This window comes from Drosophila virilis, chromosome 3 (assembly GCF_030788295.1).
Source record: "Drosophila virilis strain 15010-1051.87 chromosome 3, Dvir_AGI_RSII-ME, whole genome shotgun sequence".
Taxonomy (NCBI): domain Eukaryota; kingdom Metazoa; phylum Arthropoda; class Insecta; order Diptera; family Drosophilidae; genus Drosophila; species Drosophila virilis.
Genome location: NC_091545.1, coordinates 5407874 through 5433704, shown reverse-complemented (window position 1 = coordinate 5433704; position 25831 = coordinate 5407874). Strand labels below are relative to the sequence as shown.

Below are 25831 nucleotides of genomic sequence, written 5' to 3'. Positions count from 1 at the left end.
TTTGAATTGCATTTATTTATTTATCGTCGTAAATTCAACATAACTTTTGTATAATAGAAGTGCACATTTTTGTTTTTTTTTTTTCTTTGAACTCGGTATTAAATGCCGCTGGGCTCTCCGGTTGCGGGGCCGTGAGAGGATGCCGAGGAGTCAGTTGTTGTTGCTGCTTAATAATGCTAACCTATTTGGCTCACTTAGGGGCGGGAACAGGGGGAGGGACATGGGCGGGCGGGGTTTGGGTTTTTGTGACAGCTTTGGTCGTGTTCTTGTTATAGTTGTAGTTGTTGCTAAATGCTTTGGTATGCGTCGTCATGCCGGGCCACGCCTACCCCTCAGTAAGAAATTCGGTCAGCTTCTCGCGATCGCGCTGCAGCCAAGCGGCATTCAGGCGTATTGTCTCGACGGCCTGTGAGACGGTGCGGTCACAGCCGGGTATCAGATTGGTTTTGAAGAACTCCTCGACTTCGTGCGCCTTCTCCTCGGAGGCGAAATTCTCAATCAAATATTTGATGAGACGCGTCAGCAGAAAACCGCCCTGAAAAAGACATTTGGTATCAGTTGAAAGATTCAAGGAATTGAGGCTTGAAAAGTTACCTGATACTGCTCCAGCAGCTGCTTGTTGTTCTCCTTGAAGAACTCCCAGGCCATGTCGCGACCCTTGGGATTAACCGCTACGGCCACAATGACAAACACCGAGTCCTGGGCGCGCACCTCACCCTAAGATCACAAACAAGATTAAAGTCCCGGCAGATATATAAGTCGTCTCCGGCTACTCACCGACATGGCAAAGTCAATGACGCGACGGAGGAGTTTAACGTCGCCAATGCAGCCGAGTGCTCGGCTGATGCGATCCTGTTCCTCGTGCAGATCGGTCGAACGGTACAGCATGAGCATTTCCTCAAAGATCTCCTCATCGCCATCTTGCAGCACGGCCTTGTAGCAGGTGCTGCGCAAATCGGCGGGCAACGCCTTGGTGCCATTGACATGGCTGCGGAATCGCTTGCGTGCCTCCTCCGTGATTTCGGGACTGCGGAAGGAGACGAGACGTGTCAGCACCAGGCTGCGCAGCAGCGTATCCAAATGATTCTCATTGTCGCGTGGCTCCCAGCCGAGACGCTTGGCCACCGGCTCGTACAGGCTGCGTCCAAAGTTGTTGAAGTCCTCCATGAGATCTGTGTGGGAGATCAGAATATGAAGGTTGGCAAGCGAATTCGTGATGGCCGTCCACACGGTGTAGTTGGTCTCGTTGCGATAGGAGCCGACCAGTTGGAGCACATCAACGGTGCTGGCCTGCCCAGCCTGGACCATGGCAAACATGTCATCGATCAGGCCCAGCCTGTCCAGCGGCGGCAGCTCCATGTTCTGCACGGCCGGCAGCAGCTGACCCAGCATCTCCTCGGAGTAGCGTGTGCGATAGTAGCCAACGGTGCCGGGATTGATTTTGATCCAATCGTCCTCGGAGACATTGTCCAGCACCACCTCCATTGAGGCCTTTTCCAGCAGAAAAGTCTTCGCTATCTGATTGGGATTTCGCGATGTGGACACCGATATGGGCACCACCCACAGGCAATCCTCGTCCGCCTTTGAACCGTCGGCGGTAAATTTCCTTTGGGTTAGCCGCAGCAGACGCTGCGTCTCGCTCTTCTGCTCGGACTCGACGCTGATGACGGGAAAGCCTTTGTACTTGGTCCAGCTGGACATGACAGCGCCCACATTTTTGGAGCTGGCCTCCTGCAGTGCTTCCCACAAATCCTCGGTGCAGGTGTTGCTATACTGATGCCGCGTCAAATAGAGATTCATGCCCTTGCGGAAATCATCCTCGCCAATATAATCGTGGAGCATGCGTATGACCGAGGCGCCCTTGTTGTAGCTAATCTCATCGAAGATCTCGTCAATCTCCGATGGATGGCCGACGGGCACCTCGATGGGATGCGAGTTCTTCAACGAATCCAGCTCCAGGGCGCGCGTATACATATCCGTCACAAACTGTGTCCAGATATCGTACTCGGGAAACAGATGATGCACGCACAGGAACTCCACAAACGAGGCGTATCCCTCGTTGAGCCACAGATGCGTCCACCATTCCATGGTCACCAGATTGCCTAAAAATACACAATTTTTAGAGAGAAACTTTGCACTCTGGACTCGGCCTGCTTACCGAACCACTGATGGGCAATCTCGTGGCCCACGGTAAGGGCAATCGACTGCTTGCGCATGAGCGAGGTGTTCTTGGGATCAACCAGGACGAAGGTTTCGCGATAGGTGACCAGACCCCAGTTCTCCATGGCGCCCGCGGAGAAATCGGATATGGCAATCAGATCCATCTTGGGCAGCGGATAGGCAATATTGAAATAGCTCTTGTAGTAGGGCAGCACCTTGGTGGCCACCTCCAGAGCGAACTGGCCCTGATCCTTCTTGCCCACGGGCGTAAAGACGCGCACAATGACCCCATCATCCGACTTGGCCTCCACAAAATCGTATTCACCGACAACGACGGCCACCAGATAGGTGGACATGATGGGCGTGCGATCGAAGCGCACGCGACGCAATCCGCTGGGCAGGATGTCCTCCTTTTTAACGGGCATATTGGACAGCGCCACCCGATCCTTGGGCACCACCAGCGTTATGTCGAAGGTGGCCTTAATTGCCGGCTCATCCCAGCAGGGAAAACAGCGACGCGCATCTGTCGCCTCGAACTGGGTGACGCCCGCATAGCGCTCCTCACCGTTGGCCGTAAAATATTTGCTCCGATAGAAGCCCTTCATTTTGTCATTCAGTTCGCCCGTGAAGGACATATAGAGCACACCGGCCGTGCCCGCCGGCAACTGCTCCCCGAATTCCAGTACGGCCGTTTCATTCTCCTTGGAGTAGGTGATGCGATCCGCTTTCAGCTTCTCGCATTCATACTGAAACTCCGCCCCCTCGATGGTTATGTCCAGGGCATTGAGGGTGATGCGTCGCGTTGGCTCTATGACCTGGATCGAGCATAATAATAACAAGCAATTAGCATGGCTCGTGGAAAAAAAAGGGGCAATAAGTCAATGATCGTGCAGCGTTCATCAACTAGCACAAAAATGCAGTGAGAATGCGCGACTTGCAGATACCCTTTAGCATGATGCTTTGAATTTTGACCAAGAATAAAAGTGGGTGAGTGTTTAGTCGAGCCGCCTTTCTATGCGATTTTCATGAGTTCAAGTAAGCATTTAGATGCAAGAGAGTGAGAGAGAGTGAAAAGAAAAGGAGGAGAGATTGGTATTGAGAGTAAACGGGAGAGAGTAAGAACGAACGGTTGTGGGAGTGAGAGTAAAAGAGAGTGTGAGTAAGAGTCAGAAAGAGAGAAAGAAAAAGCGGTAAATAGAAATAAGGGGAAAAGCACAGAGATTATGCTTCTACAAAGTACATATACAGATAAAAAAAAAAAAAAAAGATTCAAGATAGACGTGACAATCGATTAGATAGAGGAATTATAGCGTAGCAGCGGCTGTTATCAAAAAAATGAAAGAAACTTAATATGCGAATCGTATTATAAACGAGTATTTACAAAACAAGAGACTAAATCAGAGCACATGCATGTTTTTTCAGCTTGTTACAAAAAATGCACACAAGTCTAATATACCCCTCCTAATCATTTTTAAAGAGAATACAAAAGGTAAAACGTGTAGAAACAATTCAAACGAAAGCAGATTCGCAATATACTGTTATTTCAAGGTCATAATTGATCTACAGTGAGCATTGCCTACAGTAAACCAATTTTAAACAGAATAATATCTAAAGCTAAAGCAATTTATGTATATTAACTAATTAAATTGTTTTCTTTCCATGTTATCTTATAGGATAAGAAAATGGCTAATCGCGTGTTCTTCATATCGAATATATACTGTATGCGAATATTTTTGCTAGCCCGGTTTCCGGCTTTGGGCAGCTGCCTTAAACCCGTTTTGGCCAACTTTTTGGTTGTATATCAGTTAAAGTAGCAGCAGCCGCCGTTAAGATTTGCACAAGTATGTATTTTATCATCTTCTTCTTTTTTTTTGTTGTTTTTTTTTTTTGAATTTTTTCTATAAATGGTTTTTTTGATGGGCGATCAAAAAGTCAAAGACCAAACCCGTTGCTGCTGCGTCTTCGGAAAGGTAAACAGAATGTGTATACCGTTATGAGATCGACAGAGGCGGCGGCGGCGTTGATCAGTGAACGGGAAGGGGGTGGCAACGTTGGCAAATTGTGTGGCGCAGTGCGCTATAAAAACAAATAAATTCACAATAAGTGCCAGTCATTGCTTGGTGTCAACCCATAACAAAGAAACATTTCCTTGTCAACGTCGCCTGCATGCAAATTGCAGCATAAAGAGAAAATGGCACACACACACGTAGAGGCTAGGCGGAGCGCGCGCCCGCGCTCATGTGTGTGTGTAAGGGAGAAGGTATGAGTTTTTTGCACACGTCAGAAATGAAACAAACATGCACACACACACACAGACGCGCGCGCAGAGCTAAAGAGAGAAAAAGAGAGCTGCATGCAGGGCACACATACATACATATTTATGATTTATAGTCAAAGTGAAAGCGAAAGTGAACGAAAAAAAAACTTAGCGAAACGTAACGGTACTTACACTAATTTGCACAATTGTCTTGCCCGTAAAACTGAACGCCTCCAGATCAGGCTGCAGGATTAGCTCATAGTGCTTGGGCACCACATTTGTGGGCAGCCGCTCAAATTGGTTGACCTCCGATTGTGCCATATTGTTGTGGCCGTTCGATTGCTCCGCCTGACGAAGATGACTGCAGCAGCAGCTGTGTATGCGACGATTATGGCTTAATTGTGGTCCTTTGCCTAGAACAGGCTCAGCTCCAATCAAGTCCGCCGAGGTATGGGCAAGTATGTCGCGATAACGACTGCACAGATCGCCCAGCAGTGGGGCTTCGCTGGTCTTGAGTGGCGCGCCCAGCGATATGTCCGAGTAGTCGCGATAAAACTGTTTTTGCACCTTCACGAACTGCTTCGACGATACCAAAGTATTGAGGTGGCAAGTCTCTGCACGTAGATGGGCAGAATGCTTATCAACGCAGCTAAGGCAAACACACGGGCGTAGGCGGATACGGAGGCGCAACGTTGGGGCGTTAGTAAAAGCACAAGCGCAGCACCGAAAGCTCTGGCGAGCCAGTTTCCACAGTGCTGTCGGTTTGTTTAGTAACTGTTGCTTGGAGGCGGGGGAGGCGTGCAGCGGGAACAGATTTGCTTGGTTGCAGGCTGAAACTAGATGTGAAAGATTGCTGGCACAGAGGATTATTATTATTATTATTGTTATTATTACTGCTTTAACGAGCGGTTTTTAATTGTGTTTATTTTTTATTACGACAAAGGGGTTGCGCGGGAAGACTGCGGGTGGCGGATGGCGGGCGGGTGGACTGCGGGTGGCTGTACTGTTCTCTCACCTTCGCACAAATGCTGCTCAAAATCGGAATTGGCTTTGGCTAAATCCAAATTGAGTTTGCCAAGTTCTGCAAGTATGACGTTTGAATGCACTTACTTTAAATTTAACTGAATTATGTTAGTTAATTTTTGCAGAAAATTTATTAGAGAGTGAATGAATACTGCGGGCAGCTGCTGGCGGCTTCTGCTGACGAAAAAAAAAAAACAACACGCTTTCAGTGTGACCCACTTGCGCTTGGTACGTTTCGGTATTGGACCGCACAGCTGATTGCGCACTCTACAGACGTGTTGTTATGCAGCCGTATTGTTTTCTGTTATAAAAAAATGTTCACTCAGTACGTGTGTTATTACCGTTTCTGAATTTCCAGGCCTGCTTTGCTGTACGTATACCTCCTTTTAACGCATTTTTGTACATGGCACTGCAACGTTGAATTTATTTTTAAAAATAAAACGTTTTATCGGTAGCGCATTAAGTGAGTTCCACCTTCCAGCTGTTTACCAACACTGCTATGCGTCTTCCACACGCTGCAACTTGCAGTACGATATTTGTAATGTTTGGATACCGATAAATTTGTATCGATAGGTTACTTATTATATTTACTGTTATAATAGGGTCATAACGGATATTGGTATTCAAATTTTGAGTGATCGTTTTTAAAATGTGACTTTACGGGGTCAAGTGCAAGCACAAAAGTTGGCTAGTAGTAAGTGCTGATGCTCTATCTTAAAGGTTGTGTCAAATATGCTAACCAAGCTAGCACCAAAAATAATATTCCAATGAATCGCAAGACTTACTATCTTACGCAGTTTTTTAGCCTGTCCTCAATGTATCTTACGCCAATTAAGATAATCTCTTTTAAAGATTGATCAATGCCCACTCTTACAGCTGTTTTACTGCTTAACATAAATACAAAATTTATTTTATTTGCATAATTTATTTTATTCAATTTAAATTTGATTACATAACATATATTCATTTTACTTCACTTCACTTTTCACGCGTATATCACTGTTAACACGGAAATTAAGTTTTTACGTAGGTTTAAATGAGAAATAAAATACAATTAAAATCGGTTTTTCTAAAATCCTCCTGTTCACAATATGGCAACGCTGGCACAACACAAAAGTACTAAAAAACACCACAGCTTGCACTGCACACCGATACCCCACGGGCTGTTCCTTGTGGCGGCAGTAAAAACCGATTTAGTAATTGATAAGTTATTCGGTTGTGCGCAACGTTGGGTCGGTTTCTTTTAAAACCCCTCAGTGGATATTCACGTAAGAATAGGCAGCACATGCTTCCCGCTCGACATTTACTCTGACTTCCAGCTCAAATTGCACTTGCCAGGAGAAGGAATAACCGTACAATAGAAAACGCGCGTCCATTTGCAATTGTCCAGAGTATTAGAAAAAATGAAATTGTGTACATCGCAACAGTTTGGTGTAGCTGTCTTGTTTATTGTTTTGAATATATGCTCGCCATTAGCAGATGCATCGCCAATTGCCTGGGGTAAGTGTGTGTTTTTCTTTTTATTTTTTAAACAGCAGCTATTATACAATTTTACGTCGGCATTGGTTAGAAAGTGTTGCATGGCTGTGGCAACGCTGCCAGTGCACCTGAACGTAACAGTGTGCCCCACTCTTGCACAGAAATCAATTTGCCATCGGTTTGGCAGCAGACAATGCGTTTGCTTTATGCTTGATTGCATAATCGGCTGACATTTAAGTGTTTCAGCTACGTAAATAAAAAGAGATTCTAGTTTTTTTATGAATGTGACCGTGTCTATATATTTTTGGCCATGTTTGCCTTTAAACGTGTCTCGCATACGTGTGGTGGCGTGTGCGTTTACGTTATGCTTACCATCAGCTGATTATGCCATTTTGTTTTTCTTCGTATCAATTTGCTTTGGCTACGCATTTGTCTTATCGCAGATGATGTTTATCAATTCAAGTTCAATCTTTTCTGGAATTTCATAAACCAGTTGTAGCTGCGGCATATCCTAGCGCCGACTGTATTCCAAACAGTGTTGCACGCGCACTTTCACCCCCGCTGAGCGGAGAGAGAGCGCTGCGGCAGTTCTCTGCAGCAGAGACATAGAAAAAAGAAAAAAAAAAAACAATCTCATAGCCGCCATTGAGAGTTGCTTAATTGTCACGTATGCCGCAAAAATTTGCCGGTTTTTGTTAATTTGTTTTCTTTCACTTTTTGCTGATTTGATTGTTTTTCTTCAGTTTTTTTTTTTTTCAACAACATTTTGGTCTCGTGTGACACCCAGCTTCGCTACGTTTCAGCAAAAAAAAGCTTGCGACTTTTGTTTACGCTCAGCTCTCGGCTTACTCCGGCGTCGAACTCAAGTCTTGTTGTTGTTGCGTCTGTTGGAATTTTAGCTACGGCAATTCGAGGCGAATTCTGAAAATGTGTGCGTGTGCACATAAATACATGTGTATGTGTGCGTGTGTGTGTGTGATATACTGTCATACATTTGTGTGCATGTGTATTCCAGTTACAGTTACGATAACTAATCAAGAAATCCACGTGTTGCCTCGCATTCAAGTGGATATTATTTGCAGTCATATAACAACTTGTTGCCGCCTGAAATACAGAAAAGTTACATTAGATGTTTATTATTTTTTACTAAATATTGATTTTATATTGAACAGGTTTTAAAGCTAAACCCATTTTGTCAGATCAATGCACCTGCGTGCGAGGGCTCTGAAGATTAGACTAGATCGACGGCTAGATACCCTTTAGCTGCATCTTCATGCGTCGTATTGATCCTAACTATGATTAAAACAATCTTAAAACCCGATATTTATCGATTTCTTGTAGTTATCGATAGAGAGAGAGAGAGAGAGACTACATGACAAATTTGAACTCTCAAGATCTTATAATCTTTGCGTTTGCTTGTGAATTTGAACAAGTTCAATATACCCTTTTGTCGTCCCCTGGCTACAGGGCATTCCAAGGGTTCTCCATAAATTTTCAAATGTGTTTATATTTACATAGTACGTAGTATGCTAAATGTATCTCACTTAAATATGTATTCGCTTTGAAATGGATCTCGAAAAGTGACTCTGAATGCAGATTTCTTTATATATATATATATATATGTTTCGCTCTTGTTCATTACAAAAACTGTAAACTAAGAACGGTATTAATTTCCATAGAGATTTGTAATCCTGAAAGATTCAGAGTCCCGAAGTAAAGTGCATCGAGAGCCTATCAAATCTCTGCTTAGAGATATTTTTTATGACCCAGCCGAGTTCATTTGGATTATCTATGGAACGTTAGGTCAATGTCAATGACCATTAGATGATATTTTACAAATTTTGCGACGCAAAAAGCATATTTAAAAAAGAAAAATACAAAACAATTTAACATTTTTTTTACATTTGTTGAAGTTCAAGTTTTTGTTCGTTTCTTTGGCCAATTACGGACGATAATTTAATAAATTATTATCTAACACGAAATTAATGTTCAGTTTTGTGACTCATCGAACTATAAACGAATCGATAAACTATTTGATTGAACTTTATTTATTAAGCCAACGTTTGCAAACATGTTAACTTATTTTGAATTCAAAATTTTCTGCATCGATAAGCCGTTGACCTCAAAGCCCCTTAGTGCGAAGGTTAAACTATGCTCAAGACCCTCAACAGACCAGACAGACTGAAAGCCAAAGCATTGGAAAGGTTTGCCAATACCTTTTACATTAGACAATTAGACAGACTGAATGCATATATATCTTTATCTATATATGGGCATAAACTAATGAATAGTCACATATAGAAAAGATACCCTATACCCTGGCCAACGTGTATTCTAATTTTGTCAAGCGAATTGTAACGCTTGCTAGGTTTTCGACTATTTTTACGATTGAAACTTATTTGATAACTGTTGAGCTATATATTAATTATTTTGGCTGAACTAAGATCTTGCTGTTTTGCCAGATATCTTAAGTTCAAACCCATATCGTGCCCCTATATCATTTGCAAAAGACGGGCAAAAGGGGCAAGAGTCGATTTGTTGTACCACGCAGCTGTTTAATGTCTGCACAAGGGTATCTCGACTTGGTTTATAAATAATATTGTTATTTGTTTTTTTTTATGAAGTTGTGAAGTCGCACGCGACAGTGACCCACAAAAAAACTACGGACTGCGGCTAGGGCCAAATGGTCAAATGGCCAAATCGAGTCAAGTATTCGTTAAGCTGGATCGTGTGTGTGTGTGTGTGTGTGTGAAAGTGAAAGCCAGCCAGACACCTGTTGCATTAGCCTTCGGATCGACACGCATTTGTATATCCGTTACGGAAATGCTGCCGGGTCAGCTGTTTTTTCCAGGTAGCTTAGCTGCCATTTCCGTGCTTTATTTGTTTTATTGCCGGGCGTACTTTATCATAATCAATTGAATAAAATCTCCAATTAACAGCTGACATGTTGGCCAAAAATTAAAGCGCCCCTTAAAAACAAAAAAAAAAAACCGGTTCGTCAACGTTTAAAATCGGCTTTTTAACGCCTTCTTTTTTTGTGGGGGGGTTTTTAACAGTTCTGGAATCTGACTAACCGCGTATAATATATAGTGAAGATGGGCGGGTTTCTTGTTTCACTGTATTATCACCTGTTTTACGTTGGAAGCTGCTGCATACCTGACCCGCCATCGATTTAATTGCGTCTTGACCCTGTGCATATTTTTGTTTTTCTTTTTTTTTTTGCATTGGGGATTTTCACATGGGGTTTTTCAATCTGGGTTCAGACACGTTATCTTATCAGTCCAGACTCGTTTGAACATTAATAATTCGATTTGCTACGGGAAAGTTGTGCAACAGATGCAGTGCATCAGTCAATGCATTCATGACTAACATCAATGGATCTCTCAAATAGGACAAAATCTTAAATCAAATAATTCGAACTATGCTTGAAAAAAGCATGCATTACTCTATATTACTAAACTATATAATATGAGAATATATACAGAATTATAAACTCTTTAGGAGATACTATATCAAAATTCAAGTCGCTAACTTTTTTAGTCTTCGAGATCAACGCGTTTGACCAAATCGACTTAATTCTTCGTCCTGTCGAGAAATATATATACATACATTTACACTAACCAACCATTGTGAATGGGCTCAGCGCATAAAATTGGCTCGTAATTAATTGAAACTCAAATCTAAATTCTAAATTTATAATAATAAAGCGAACTTTGATTGAAGTACGATACGATATTTATGATCAACACAGACAGAGAGAGCGAGAGAGAGAGAGGGAGAGCGAGAGCGAGAGAGATATATGGAGTCTTTAAGAGGGCGCGTGGCAGAGCAACGGGACATGTGGCGCTAACTTAATTGAATGCGATTTATTGAACTTAATTTGCTATGCTCCTGCACATACCCAACCCCCTTTACCCTCCCGCGTTCACAGCGAGCATTTATTAGTAATTTATGGCCTGCCTTATCTAATCGATAGTCATCGATAACAACAATCGCTTGAGCGTGAATGCCGACTAATGCAACACTTGCATTTTTCAGACTTTGCCGTTACGCTGCGCGACAAGATTCTGTTTGTGGACAACAGATGGCGCACAATTGGCTCAGCCGCGCACGAATTCGAGGAGTTGTCCGCCTTGGCCTTCGATGAGGCCGAGGAGCTGATCTATTTCAACGATCAGCAGCATCAGAACGGCAGCATTTTCTCGCTGCGACGCGATGCAACGGTTGCCTCGCACATCGTGGAGCAGGCGGTGCAGCGGACGGGCAATGATTCGGTATCCGGACTGGCATACGATCCGCTCAATCGCAATCTCTTCTGGGCGGACATGCGCCAGAGCAAGATCTACTTTGCCAGCATCGATACGCTGTACACGGAACCGCCCAAGGTGCTAGTGGATCTGAGCGCCGAGGGAGGCCGGCCGGACGGCGTGGCCGTGGATATCTGCCGCCGTCAGCTGTACTGGACAAACTGCAAGATCAATCATGCGACCGTGGAACGCATCGGCTTGAACGGCACGGGCCGCGAAACAATCATCAAGCAGGATATCGATATGCCGCGCGGCATTGTGATCGATCAGCTATCGGATCGTATATTCTGGATTGACGACAAGGTGGGCATCTTCTTTGCATTGGAGAGCGCACGTCTCGACGGCAGCGATCGCCAGCTGGTGCTCAAGGACAAACACCAGAGCCCCATACAGCTGGCCATCACGGAGGACACAATCTACTGGACAGACAAGGCGGACAAAGCCGTTTGGAGCTATCCCAAGCCGGCGTACAACAAGCCGGCGACGAATTCCAGCGAAACGCAGCCGCAACCCACAAAGCTGGCCAGCTGGAAGGACGATGTGTACGGCATAGTGGCGCGCACGGGTTTCTATCAGCATCTGCAAAAGGATGCGCACTGCGCCAGCGTCGTGAGGAAGGTCAAACAGCGCCTGGACAACAAGCTCAACAATAGAACACACGAACGCAGCGCCGTGGAGGAGCGCATGGATGCACTGGAGCGCGAGCATTGCCTGAACGGCGCCAGCTACATGAGCAGGGGTAACTTCTGTATATGCCCGGTGGGCTACAAGGGTGCACGCTGCGAGATATCCGAATGCCATAATTTCTGTGTGCACGGCACCTGTGAAATCTCCGACATGGGCTATCCCAAATGCTACTGCCAGGAGGACTTCTATGGCGAACGCTGTGAGTACTATAAATGCAACGGGCACTGCCTCAACGATGGCCACTGTCTCGTGGACAAGGAGAGCGGCGAGCTGAGCTGCGATTGCCGTGAGAACTTTACGGGCACACGCTGCGAGCACAACGAGACGGCGCATTGCGCCAGCTACTGTCAGCACCTGAAGCAGCATCCGGATGCATTTGTGCCCGCCAGCTGTGTGGACATGTGAGTACCATTCTCCTAGCTATCTAGCTTCCAACACTAAACCGCCCCTCCCACCTTTTTCCCCCCTTTTTGGCTCCAATAGCTGCGAGGAATTGCATCTAAGCAACGGCACAATTGTGACGGAATACCAGGCGGCAGCTCCGCTGTGCGCCGACGGGCCCAGCAGCCTCCGGTCGGGCTCTGTGATCATTGTGCTCGTGGTGGGCATTGTGTCCAGCCTGGCGCTGGTGGCGGTCATTGTGCACGGCCTGCGACTCATCTACAAGCCGAAGCGGCCGCGCATCAAGAAGACATTCGTGGTGCGCAAGCAGGCCCGCCTGAACTCCGCCAGCGACACGCCGCTCACGAACCGCCCGCTGGCCACCGAGCAGTGCGAGATTACGATAGAGAACTGCTGCAACATGAACATTTGCGAAACGGTGCGCATAAAATCCGATTCCTATTAAAATCTTTAACTAATTAGTTATTTACAATTTATAGCCATGTTTTGATCCAAAGCTGGTGGAGCAACAATTTGCGGCGCGCGATAGAAAGTCGCCCTGCGTCAAGGAGGACAAAAAGATACTGATACACAATATGGAAGATGATCTATTAACCTAGGCGCCTGTCCAGTTGCATAAACGTTCACGTCGTGCACGGATCGATCAGGCGGCATTCGAGCTTGAAAAGCTGGTGCCGCCCGCCACAGCCGGCTCGTCGTGGTCCACGTCGTCGCCAGGTGCTCTACCAAAGCTCGCACATAAACAAAGACCTAGCTGAATTCATATATTACTTAATTGATGGAAACGTGTACTTAGCAATCATTTACGTTTAGTTTTGGTCTCATTAATTTATTATTTTTGAGGAATTTCACCGTGTGTAACGTTCATGTAGTTTTTAAGTTTTTAGCTTGAGATCGGTTGAAGGAAATTTTGTTTTGAGAAATTTGAAAAGGTTTTAATTGAAATGCAGTAAAGTCTTCTGACTGACATTAGCTTTAAATCGTACACGTACTTATATATACATGCATATATAGTATATAGTTAGATGCGGCTGAGTTCATGAATAATTGCCATTTGCACAATGAGGCAAAAATGTGATTCACAACGGTTAAACTGTTGTAAATAATAATAATAATAAAGAAAGCAAATAATATAAATGAATTGCAAGAACTTTTCAGACAGTGGCAGCGAACGCATCTGTTTACATAGTTCCTTTAACATAATCCCATTAACATAAACGCGCACACACACACACGTAAACATAACATAATGTCTGCTTTCGTGACAAATTTAACTGCCATGTCTACAACATCAAATCTGTTCACACCGAAATTGCCTTTGTGTACTTACATAATTACATACTTACAATAGATCGTAGCCTCTGCGAATGCGAGTTGTAAATATGCGTAAATTAGATTTTAATTGTAATTAATAAGACACTGGTTGAACAATAAACAAAAGTATGTTTGTTTTAATAATCAAGAGTACTTGTTAAGTGTGCTATTTGTATTGCACTTTTGCTTTTGTTTAACCAACACACACATAGACAGCTTTCTGCACATCGTCTGACCGTATGCATTTGTATTTGACAACAGGAGTTAGTCACAAAGAGTAAGCATCATGACACTATACTTTATATATGTATATATATTAAATATTTTATGTTCATATTTTAAATAAGCTATTTGTCGCGTACACTCACAATGGCATTGTTTAATTATTATTCTTGTTTTGTTTTGCGTTTTGTCAACTCGAATGATAATTCTTTAACCGACGAACCAACTACTTTTTAACGCATTTTAAAATGAATCAAATTTCTAATATCGATGAGTAAGATCTACGTAACAAATATCGATAAATAAAGCCAACGCAATATCGATGCACCACCATTGCCCAACACTTAAAACAAGCATCGATACTTGGCTGCGACAGCACTATCGATACAACGCAAGTACTTTTCGTCGAATCCATTTTTCTTGACGTCACATCAAATTTTCGCAAAATATAAAACTTGTATTTAAATCACATATATACCCAGCCAAATACACATAAATCAAGTTATATTTGTGCAACGAGATAGGATGGTATGTTTATAACAGTAACACCAACTTTGCCGTCGTTTATTCAGCTTTGTTTTTCGACTTTGCGCTTGGCGTGGCTGCCGCAGCCGCTGTCGAAGCGCGTGCCCTGCAATAATTTTTTTTTTTGCATTGTGCGTTTTTACATTTCGTTGAACTCATTTGTGAATGTGCGTTTTATATAAAGTCAAATCGTAGTTGGCTACGCTTGTTGAAAGTTGAAAATATACTGCCCAAGCACAGGCATTCTTCTAAAAGTCGACAGCTCGCGCCCGTGTGTATCTACATACATACACATATATATATGTATATGTATATGTATATACATGTATCGTGCCTCGCCTGTGCCGTCGCGTACCTTGCCATACGTTTACTAATCCAGTGACCTTCGCTTTGGGGTTTTTTTTTTTGCATTTGCAGGGCAGCAACGACAGAGCCTCCAGATCGCCGCGTTCGGATGACCAGCGCGATATCGGCGAGATGCCAGTCACAAAGCGTTCACGCTCGGACTCGGGTAAGTGTTTCGTCTTGTTACGGGCGGGGTGGGAGAAGGGGTCAACTTGTTTATATGCATAAGTATGTATCTCCATAGAGTATATATATATTTATATGCGTAAGTTCACATAAAACAAAAAGAGAAATAAATATATATACAATGTAGGTTAATGAAACGCCAGGCCACAACAAACCTAACAAAAGGAAAATATATATATATATATATATATCATATTTTTTTTAAGTTGAAATTTTATATTTTCTCTGAAAACATAAACATTTGCATACACATCTCTCTCTCTCTCTCTCTCTCTTTTCTACTACTTCGTTGCATTTTAAGGGCCAGCACAGACGCTATTAAATAATCGGTTTTTCTTTTTGTTCTGCTTAAGTAATTGCAGACTTCATAAACGCACGATGATCTCAAGTGAGGTGAGGTGAGAGTCAAACAAATAACGAAAACCAAATCGAAAACGAATACGAAACGAAACGTAACAATAACAAGACAGGTCAAGTCAGTCCAAACCACACGCGATCCCCAAAACTAATTGCGAATCGATTCCTACTCGAATCCGACTCAACTGTCCATACAAAGTATCGATATGTGTCGTCATTGTGAGAGAGTGCGAAGCACAAAAATCAAAACAAAAAAAAAAAAAAAAAAAAAATACACCAGTCACATAATATATATTAATATAATTAATGCGTTAACATAAGATCGAAGCGTTGGCTCGACAACAAGTTGCAAAAATGAATTTTTTCATTTAACTAGGGTCCAGCCCGCAGAGTGTATATGAATGAGTACAGTGAATCCTCGCCGCATCAACACTGCGAAACGCAACGAAACAAAACTAATCAAAAAAGCATATAACTATTCTCTTTATTCTCTCTCTCTCTCTCTCTCTATATATATTCTCTCTCTATTTCTTCTATATATCTCTTCTTTTTTTTTTCCATTTATTTTGTAAGCGTTTTTTTCTTAAGTTTGTTCCGCCCAAACGACTTGGTTCTTTTGTCGCCTATCAAGAATTGACATCGATCATGAGATGCCGCCCCCCAAAATAGAGTATTGCCAATAACAACTGCTACTACCAAGATACATCAGCCCCCGATAAGGGAACGAGTTGCATTTACTTGCTTTTAACAACATTTTTTGCCGATTTCAACGTACACGTCGCGGTTCCCGCACCCGAGCTGCTTCGTCTTCGTCGTCGTCGTCGTCGCCTCCGTCTCCGTCTCCCGTCTTCATATGTGCTGCGACAACGCGTTGGACTGATCCGCCCCACAGCCAGAATTAGTCGTTTTTTCGTTTTTCTTTTTTTTTTATATATATATTTTGATTATAATTTAATATCAACATTGAAGTTGGGCGGGCGCGTGTCTTTTCGTGTCACGACCATTTAAAATTTCGTGAGTGCCAGTGTTGAGCAAAAAATGATGTTAGCTAAAAGTAACGTTAATTTTTTGAAATTGCAAATGTGCCAAATGAAGACTATATTTTCCAAATTGAAAGACATCAGTTTTTAAAAGGGAGTGAATTAATTTTTAAACACATAACTATTGCGCTTTATTTATAACAAATCAACAAATTGTCCGATAAGCCAAAAGAGTGCTACTATTAAAATATAAATTTATGCATATTTATATGTGTTCTCCAAATGATTTCAAATATGTATATAGAAGGTTTATTAGTTAGCCGCGAGATCAAAAACCCAACGTGAAATATTTAAAGTAAAATATACACATACACATATATATGACAAAATCACACACATACACAATACATACACACCAACACGCACACACACACACACACACACACACACACATACATACACAACATGATTAAGGTACGGCGGAAAAACTTAACCAACTTAAAAACATATTGTTGCTCTTATTATCGTTTCAGCGTCTTGTTTTCTTTTTATTTTTCTCTTTTTTATCACTGAGCAATGTAATGTGTGACCCTTCAAGTCAATATACCACGCCCCCAACTCATGGAAACCGTATCGAAACGCACATGTATATATAAGGTCGCTTATAATTTCTATTTTTATAATACATTTACAGGAATTGTGCACACCGTTATGCCAGCTTTCCAACACTGTCCACAACGTTGATAACTATTGAATTTTGACTTCAGTTCGTTTTGTAAGCCCTGGGGTGTTGAACCTTATTTTTTGTTTACAGTGTGCACAGTTCTTGGGTATTTTCTTCTTTGGTTTCGATTTGTGCGGCGACGATTTGCCGGCTGGATGTCCGTTGGAAGAGCTTTAAATGATATTTCGATTGATATATACTCGCTATAATTGCATTTATCTCTAATCTACGCACACACACACACCACACACACACACACACAGTCGTACTTTAATTAGCACAGCCTACGTATACTTAAAAATCTTAGGCTAATTTATGTTTTATTTTTACGGGTGCTTTCTTTTTATTCTTGCATTTTCCAGCCTTTACGTATGACAAATCAAATGCCTTGCAGTCCGTCAGGCAATATTCTATATCCATTTACATAAATTCAAAACGTTTATTTAATTCAAAAACTCAAACCGATGCAAGACACGAAATACTAAATTTTGTTAGTACGCAAAAAATACCGATAAACGATAACAGTTTAAAAAAAAATACTGCATTTAAACTTAACGAGTAAAACGCATCGACAGCTTTTAATTGTCATATTGTGTTGTAGCCTCTCGAATCTCTGTGACTGAATCATCTGCCGGTTGGCAATTGGCCCGCGCTCAAGCAGTTCCAGATCTTCTCCAGAACACACACACACACACACATACACACAGAGTTACATATATGTATAAACTACTACAATATATGTATGTAGTTCGTTCGCCGGCCAGCAAAACTGTTGATTATGATTAATGATTTTTTTTCTATTTTTTCCTTTTTGTCTTTTATCTTTCTTGCAGGCATCGGTTTTTTGTTTGTGTCGCTTCAAATAGCAACTCCCGCACCATTGTCTTGGCCCGTTTGCTGTGTCCTCCCCCCTCCCCTCGCTTGGTTGCGGTCACAGCATTTGGGCCAACTGTGGTCTCGAGCTGCTGTTGCGAGTCGACACAGACCTCATAAAATCAAAACGAATCAAAGAAAAAAAAAAGTCGTATTCAAACCAAATTGCTTAAACGATTCGCCTAGCGCTGATCGGTTCGATGATGAGCCCATTGTCATCATATCATATGAGATACACTAATCTGTTCTCCCAATTCTAGGCAAGTCAGCGGACACGAAAATTCCCTACCTTTCGCAGCCACTGTATGATCTGAAACAGACGGGCGATGTGAAATTCGGACCTGGCACCCGATCCGCATTGCTGGGACTGCTTGGCGGTGCACTGCCCAAGCTGACCTCGGAACAGCATGATCTTGTCAGCAAGGCCAAAAAGTATGCCATGGAGCAGAGCATCAAGATGGTCTTAATGAAGCAAACGCTTGCCCATCAGCAACAGCAACTGGCCACCCAACGCACCCAGGTGCAGCGGCAACAGGCCCTGGCGCTCATGTGCAGGTAATGAAAGAAACGATTTGATTTGCATAAGATACCCAGACTTTTTCAATATGATGCAAAACATGGAAAATATCAAGTGAATAACCTCGTGGCCCGACCGCTGCTTCGCGTTATTGAAGTCGGTTTTTGGGTCCATCTGGTTTCCTGTGCAGCTTAGCTGATAAGATCTGAGTATTTGTGTATCTTAAATATTAATTCTTAGTTTATTTGTGCCCAAACTCATTCCTCGCTTTTGCTTTTGCCAGGGTTTATGTGGGCAGCATCTCGTTTGAGCTCAAGGAGGACACCATACGCGCTGCTTTCACACCATTCGGACCCATCAAATCGATTAATATGTCCTGGGATCCCATCACACAGAAGCATAAGGGTTTCGCATTTGTTGAGTATGAAATACCGGAGGGCGCCCAGTTGGCGCTGGAGCAAATGAATGGCGCATTGATGGGCGGCCGCAACATTAAGGTGGGCAGGCCAAGCAACATGCCGCAGGCACAACAGGTCATCGACGAGGTGCAGGAGGAGGCCAAGAGCTTCAATCGCATCTATGTGGCCTCCATACATCCGGATCTGTCGGAGGATGACATCAAGAGCGTCTTCGAGGCCTTCGGTCCCATTCTCTACTGCAAGCTAGCGCAGGGCACATCTGTGCACACGCACAAGGGCTACGGTTTCATTGAGTATGCCAACAAACAGGCCATGGACGAGGCCATTGCCAGCATGAATCTCTTCGATTTGGGCGGCCAGTTGCTGCGGTGCGTAAAAATCATTCTATTCTAAGACAATTTGCTTATCTTCTCACCTTATCCTGCAGTGTTGGACGTTCGATTACGCCGCCAAATGTGCTGTCGTGTCCTGCTACAAATTCGACAATGCCAACGGCTGCAGCAGTTGCTGCTGCCGCTGCCACAGCTAAGATACAAGCCCTGGATGCGGTGGCCAGCAATGCGGTGCTCGGTTTGTCTCAAAATACGCCCGGTCTGGGCATTGCCGCCAAAGTGAACGCCATGCCCGTGGTGAGTGCGGCCACCTCGGCGGCTGCCTTGCATCCTGCTCTGGCGGTGCCAACAGCACCCGCTGCTGCACTGCTGCCGCCTGGCATATACCAGGCGCCCGGTCTTGGCGGACCCAGTTTGTTGGGCGTGCCGGTCGGTTTGCCTACGCTGCAGAGTGTGGCACCCACACTACCGCCACCCGCGCTCCTAGCAACGCCGCCTGCCGTGGCTTTGGCAGCCGCGGTACCCGCCGCAGCAGCAGTGCCACTCGGCGTGGTGGAGGCCAGCAATGGAGCGCCGGTCGTCTTGTCTGCGGCTGCCAATAATGCTGCGGCAACGGCGGCAAATCTGTCGGAGAACATTAAGAAGGCGCAGGAGAAGCAGCAGGAGGAGCTGCAAAAGAAACTGATGGACGAGGGCGATGTGCAGACGCTGCAGCAACAGGAGAACATGTCCATCAAGGGCCAGAGTGCACGCCAGCTGGTTATGCAAAGGCTGATGCGACCACAGGACTCACGCGTCATTATCTTGCGGAATATGGTCGGACCCGATGATGTGGACGAGACGCTGCAGGAGGAGATTCAAGAGGAATGCAGCAAATTTGGCACAGTCAGTCGTGTCATCATATTCAACGAAAAGCAAACCGAAAACGAGGACGACGACGAGGCCGAGATTATTGTCAAGATCTTTGTTGAATTCTCAGCGGGCGTCGAGGCGGTGCGCGGCAAGGATGCGCTCCACGGACGTTTCTTTGGCGGACGACGAGTCGTCGCCGAGCTCTACGATCAGGCGCTCTTCGATCAGGGCGATCTATCGGGTTAGAGAGCCGAGAGCGGAGAGCAGAGACGGATGCGAATGTATCTTTAGGCTTACGGATACGGATACGGATACGGACCTATGTCTGGCAGCAAACAGCCTTTTTTTACTTAGAAATTAAACGAACAATTATTATTTATTACTTGGCGCGCAAGTCACAAGCCACGAATTGTGGTCGAAGGAGATTGTAAATTTTTGGACAAAGTCAATGATTGATGAGCACAGTATCTATTATAATTAAATAATAACTATAATGTGGGCAGTTGAAATGTTGATAGTGATTGATGTATTAACGATCCGATCCCGATCCCGATCCCAAGCAATTGTCGCCAGTTTCTGTACAAATTAAGCCAAGTGCAAGTGTTTTCCCCAACATGCACGTCCAACAGTTCATTTTTCTGTCGCATACACACAAAACCTACAAGAGTGTACATTTTAATAATTTTGAGCGCTTAAAACTTACAATAAAAGTCTAGTTTCCCATAAAGCAAAGATTGTGCACCTATATGTTTTAAGTCGATATTTTTTTTGTTCTTCGGTATCAACAAATCGAAATCAATAAGCCGATACGCTGTTAGCGTTGGCAGCCAGTTGGCAGTGCCGATTTGCTGTTACTGTTATTTAACAGAGATCTGTTGTTTGCGTTAACAGCAATCAATTTGCGTTCAGTGAAAGAAGAAGAAGCATTGCATGAAAGAAAAATAGAAAATATGATGCCAAAAAGTGAATAATCAAGTGATATTCGGCCGAATAAAAAAGAACGCCAACAATTTTTGCGTGTTTGTGTCGCGCAACTGGAATGTTAACGCGTTCCAAACCGTGCGGCGCCTTCAATCAATCGCATTCGCAGCCAGTTAAAGCTTTTTTTGACAAAGACATCGCAGCAGTAGCAGCAGCAGCACCAGCAGCAACAATCATCGACGACTGGTCGCGACTCGCGTAGCTGTTGAGAGCAAAAAAAAAAAAGGTACACATAAAACGAAAATCTCGTTGGTCCTTTGTTTCTATGTTAATTTGTGCTAAACAATTTGTGTGTGTGTTTGTGCGTGCGTGGTGCACCTGCTGCTAGCTATGTCTACGGCAGGCACAGCTGATGGGCTCTAAATGGGTCTGTTGATGATGTTGGCCACGAATTTCTCGCTGGCCTTGCCTTGATAAGCGCAGACTGGCTGTCGCACACGACGCACACGCACACCCAGCTTCCCCGCAATAACTACGCACCAATACAGGCCCAATTTTAATGCTATAGTTTGTATATTTACATAAATACGCACATATCTGCCTACTGATTGGTATGTTTGTATGCATTTTCCAACATTTGTTTCCGTTCATTCGCTTCAGTTTGGCGTTGCCAGCTCGATCGTTGTTGTTGACTTTCGATGCGCGTCCTGTGGCCCTCACACTCAGTCGCTTTCCAACACACACATACTGTTGCATTATTTCAACATATTACGTAATATGTCTTTGGCAGCACCCCGTTAAAAAACAATAGAACACCTTACAATCACATGTAGCATGACTTCAGCAGTTTTCAGTTTATTCTGAGCTCTTTATTTATAACCTGATAAGCTCTGCAAAGATTGATTTTGCGTTCTGGCCAGCCAATCCTTGGCTGCCTGCTGTTAGATCCTGGGCAAAAGGTTGCTTGTCAACATCTTTAACATTTCTGAACACTGGCAATAAGAATCTTATTGAGAAGGAAATAAAGTAATAACATTATAAAAGAGATACATTTCAAGTGTGTGTTAATAATCTACATATGTATTCTCAGTCAAATAAGACTTTTAACGTATCCCTTTTGTGTCGAATTCGTAAACGTTTCACTGGCTGCCATTTTTTTGCCTGAGCTTACAGGTATGCCATCATGTTGGCGGTGTAGTTAATGTTTGATTTGATCAATTCGAAAATTCTAGTTTTTGTCCCCCAAGTATATCTGAAGCTGACTCATCATCATCATCTAATACCATTCCAGTTTCTACCCCCCCTTCGCCGCAGCAAACGCAACACAATTGAGTCAGGGAACGTTGGTAGCATCATTGAGTCACAGAACAGGAGAAGACATCAGTACAAGACACATTGGCACAAGATGAGCTGCAAGGTGCGGCTTATGGAGGATGGCTCACTGGACGAGGAGCCGCTTACATTAAAGGAGATCGCTTATCAGAAGCTATGCAACAATCTGGACATATTCAGTGGCTGTACGGAAAGCGGTCAGCGTTCCCTGAACGCGGGCATTGTGCTGACAAATGAGATATGCGACGCGTTCCTCGAGAACTATCAGCGCTTCCACAGACCACTTGACGATAGGGTCATAAATCTGTTCAGCGATACGCGTCGCACCTCGCTCAAGATTGTCAATCTGCGCTACAGCACACTGAGCAGCATAGGTGGGTCTTATGGCATAGGCTCGATTTGGCTAGAATTTGTATTCACTTTCTGCTTTTATTGTCCTGCAGGTCTGCAGACGCTGATGCGTCACAAATTGTTTGCTTTGTCCATGTGGTATTGCGATAGGATTACGGTGCAATCACATCACCTGCTGGCCCATTATGGCGATAGCCTGCGCTCATTGGAACTGGGCATCAGTTCGCATCTGTTGCAGAATGCGGAGCCCCATGAAAAGGAGCCGGTGGACTTTCAATTGACCTGCCCGCATCTGCGCCGTTTGGTGCTAAATGGCGTTGTCATGCATCATCGTCTGCAGTTTGCCCATTTGCAGGATTTGAGCCATTTGGATCTCACATCGTGCGTGCTGGCAAACTTCAGTCTGGAGGCGCTTGGCATGCTGCCCAACCTGCACACGCTCATACTGTTCAATGTGTGGCCCATTGCGAACCAGCTGCATGCGATCTGCTGTCTGCGGCGCCTCTGCACTCTGGACATTTCAATATCGAGTTCGGGCAACGGGCATGGCACCTATGATCTGCCCGATCAGACGCTGGTCATGCTCATGGACAACCTGCGCCATCTGACACATTTGGATATCTCCGGCACGAATTTGGCCGGCAACGGCGTCGCCACCAAGGAATCCACCAATGCCAATACCAAGACAGAGCAACATTTTGGACCCACCGATATACCAGGGCTAGCGTCGCGTACACAGCGACCACTGCAGTTTCTCGGCTTGTATCATACGGCGCACTGGGCGTGCAAACGGCATGACATACCCGCCCTGGAGGTGGCCGGCGATGCCAACGAGCAGCAGATACTGACAGCGGCGCGCTATTACCACGACAGGCCCGTCCTTCTGACAAGGGTGAGCACATCCAAATAGTTGACAGCCGGAGGCAGCTTTTTAATTGATATTTATTTGCTTTGCAGGTTCTCAATGATTTGTATCATCTGTTTCGCTTTGAGAACTGCAAGGATATACACACAGCGCTGGATGTTGTGCTCTGCGCCATGGACAGGCATTTGAAGTTCAAGCATATGCAAATATCGGGCAGGTGTGTGACCTCTTTATGGCTTCTTGCCTTCCCCGTGTCGAGGCTATTTTAATATGATTTTGCCAAGTCCATATGCCACGTTCGGCTGTCCGTCTGTCTGTACTATATCATAAAGCTTTAATAGGAATCAGTCAAGGATTGAGTTCATGTATGAAAAGTCTAACTACTCTTCCCACATATATACAAAATCATATTCTACAAGCATATTCAATATTCGGACGAGTCGAATATAGTTGTTCTTGTTTTGCGAATGAAATCGAAATTCCTTTTGCCGGCAGCGCTACACTGTTCTACATAGTTAAGGGTCGTGATCGTTCCAAGTTTGGCACTTTGTTGCGCAACCACATCATTCGGACGCTGCTCAATGGCATGGAGATGCATCTAACGGACGACACAATGCTGAGGAATGGCTATCTGACGCTGACCCAATTCCATATGCCTGTCGATGTGGTAGGACTACAACTGAATCTTCAAGATTGAACAACCCGAAAGTAATTAATTTTTTATTTGATTGCTACAGCTGTTCGAATACGAACGCCTAATTAAAATACTCCTGCATGGTGTGTCCAAAACGGAGCAGGAGGGCTTCGTTCAGCGCATTGCCATCTATCTGCTCAACACGCTCGCCTGCCAGGTGGATGGCAGACAGAAGCTCTTTCTCGGCGAGTTGGGCGTGGTCAGCGTAAGCGTATACCAACCAGATGATGTTCCATATGCAAACCATATTTAATCGAGTATTCATTTTATATATATGCAGACAATGCTGACACTGATCAAGGATCGTCTGACGCGTTCGGTGTTCGATGATGTCATGGAGGTGGCGTGGTCAACCATGTGGAATGTAACCGATGAGACTGCTATTAATTGTAAGAAATTTCTGGATGGACGCGGAATGGAGTATTTCCTTAAGTGTTTAAATGTGAGCCAACAACAACATTATGTCAATTTAAACGAAATTTAAAATGCATAATATTAACCGACGCAGACATTTCCCGATCGTGACGAGCTATTGAGAAACATGATGGGACTGCTGGGCAATGTGGCCGAGGTTAAATGGCTGCGTCCCAAACTGATGACACAGGAGTTTATAGAGGTGTTTGCGCGCCTGCTTGATTCATTGAGCGATGGCATCGAGGTGGGTCATCATGGTGGAAGACTAGCCAATGACAATGCTAACCAACTGCGCTTCCAGGTCAGCTACAATGCGGCTGGAGTGCTGGCGCACATTGCATCCGATGGCGCCGATGCGTGGACCATCAAAACGCCAACACGACAACACGTCCTCGAACGCATGGTGGCCGCCATACAGCGCTGGAACATCAAGAGTGAACGCAACATCAATTATCGCAGCTTTGAGCCCATACTGAGTCTGGTGCGCTGCTATGAGACGCCCGAATGCCAGCACTGGGCCGTCTGGGCGCTGGCCAATCTCACCCAGGTGAGTCTAATTGAATGTTAAGTGTCCTTCTATAGTGACTCATCGCGTCTCTTATACTCTTTAGGTCTATCCGGATAAATATTGCCAGCTGGTGGAGCAGGAGAACGGCATACAGATATTGACCGAGCTGATCGAGCACGAGAGTCCCTACTGTGAGATAAAGCGCATCGCTCGTCTGGTTATCGAACAGTGCGATTTGGGCATGGAGCGGATGGTGGAGGGTTAGGCCAGATGCTAGCCCTCAATGTATGCCAGAGTCTAGGATTTACTATACGAGTTTGTTGTAAAGTTTGTGTTTAAGGCAGCAGCAAGTGTTATCGTTCAGATTCTTCCTCGATTTTTATGTTTACTTCAACAAAAAAAAGCAAAAAACAAGAAAAAAAAAAAACAGAAAGCAAACAAAAACAAATTTTAAATGCGAGAAATTAGGAAAAAGCAAAATGGGAGAAACATAAAAACGCGCGTGTTTGGCTAAAAGAAAAGAACACTAAATATCTATTATAATAATTACTAGATTATATATATATACATATATATATATATATATATATACATCTATTACGGTATATAACTATATATCATGTTGTAAGCAAACGAGCGATTTTTTTTAAGACGAGATTAAGGCCCTGTCGGAAACTGTAAATATTGTTAACGAAAAAAAAAAACAAAAATAGAAGAAGAGAAATGAAAAGGCAAACGAAGTAGCTGCATATTAAATAGAACCCTAATTAAATAATCCTATGCAA

The 25831-nt window shown here is 44.0% G+C and overlaps 4 protein-coding genes across 7 annotated transcripts; 3 read left to right on the top strand and 1 right to left on the bottom strand.

The window, feature by feature from the left end:
* Positions 1–44: 44 nt before the first annotated feature.
* On the bottom strand, positions 45–5896 carry Psa (puromycin-sensitive aminopeptidase). Of its 3 annotated transcripts, none has more exons than XM_032435177.2 (7): positions 5782–5895; positions 5433–5498; positions 4610–5253; positions 2159–2975; positions 778–2102; positions 595–717; positions 45–535 (listed from the first exon to the last, which is right to left on the bottom strand). In XM_032435177.2, the coding sequence occupies exons 1-7, from the start codon at positions 5843–5845 to the stop codon at positions 326–328; spliced, it is 3249 nt and encodes a 1082-aa protein (XP_032291068.1). In that variant the 5' UTR covers positions 5846–5895; the 3' UTR covers positions 45–325. The 3 variants fall into 3 exon arrangements, with proteins under 3 accessions (XP_032291068.1, XP_070064369.1, XP_015031101.1); XM_070208268.1 differs by having other exon boundaries at positions 4610–5031; positions 5782–5893; XM_015175615.3 differs by lacking the exon at positions 5433–5498 and having other exon boundaries at positions 5782–5896.
* Positions 5897–6618: 722 nt separating this feature from the next.
* cue (Protein cueball) lies at positions 6619–13777 on the top strand. The gene is made up of 4 exons (XM_002046457.4): positions 6619–6940; positions 10958–12314; positions 12397–12733; positions 12795–13777. Exons 1-4 carry the CDS (start codon positions 6844–6846, stop codon positions 12912–12914), a joined length of 1911 nt encoding a protein of 636 aa, XP_002046493.1. The 5' UTR covers positions 6619–6843; the 3' UTR covers positions 12915–13777.
* Positions 13778–14221: 444 nt separating this feature from the next.
* Positions 14222–20693, top strand: hfp (Poly(U)-binding-splicing factor hfp). The gene is made up of 5 exons (XM_002046456.4): positions 14222–14379; positions 14794–14887; positions 18102–18396; positions 18642–19145; positions 19205–20693. Exons 1-5 carry the CDS (start codon positions 14377–14379, stop codon positions 20205–20207), a joined length of 1899 nt encoding a protein of 632 aa, XP_002046492.2. The 5' UTR covers positions 14222–14376; the 3' UTR covers positions 20208–20693.
* A 175-nt stretch (positions 20694–20868) lies between these two features.
* On the top strand, positions 20869–25827 carry LOC6622868 (protein zer-1 homolog). 2 transcript variants are annotated; one of them, XM_015175440.3, is made up of 9 exons: positions 20869–21168; positions 22174–22588; positions 22658–23457; positions 23523–23647; positions 23926–24097; positions 24168–24329; positions 24405–24566; positions 24633–25085; positions 25150–25827. In XM_015175440.3, the coding sequence occupies exons 2-9, from the start codon at positions 22288–22290 to the stop codon at positions 25309–25311; spliced, it is 2337 nt and encodes a 778-aa protein (XP_015030926.1). In that variant the 5' UTR covers positions 20869–21168; positions 22174–22287; the 3' UTR covers positions 25312–25827. The 2 variants fall into 2 exon arrangements, with proteins under 2 accessions (XP_015030926.1, XP_015030925.2); XM_015175439.3 differs by lacking the exon at positions 20869–21168 and having other exon boundaries at positions 22098–22588; positions 24633–24782; positions 24840–25085.
* Positions 25828–25831: the final 4 nt, after the last annotated feature.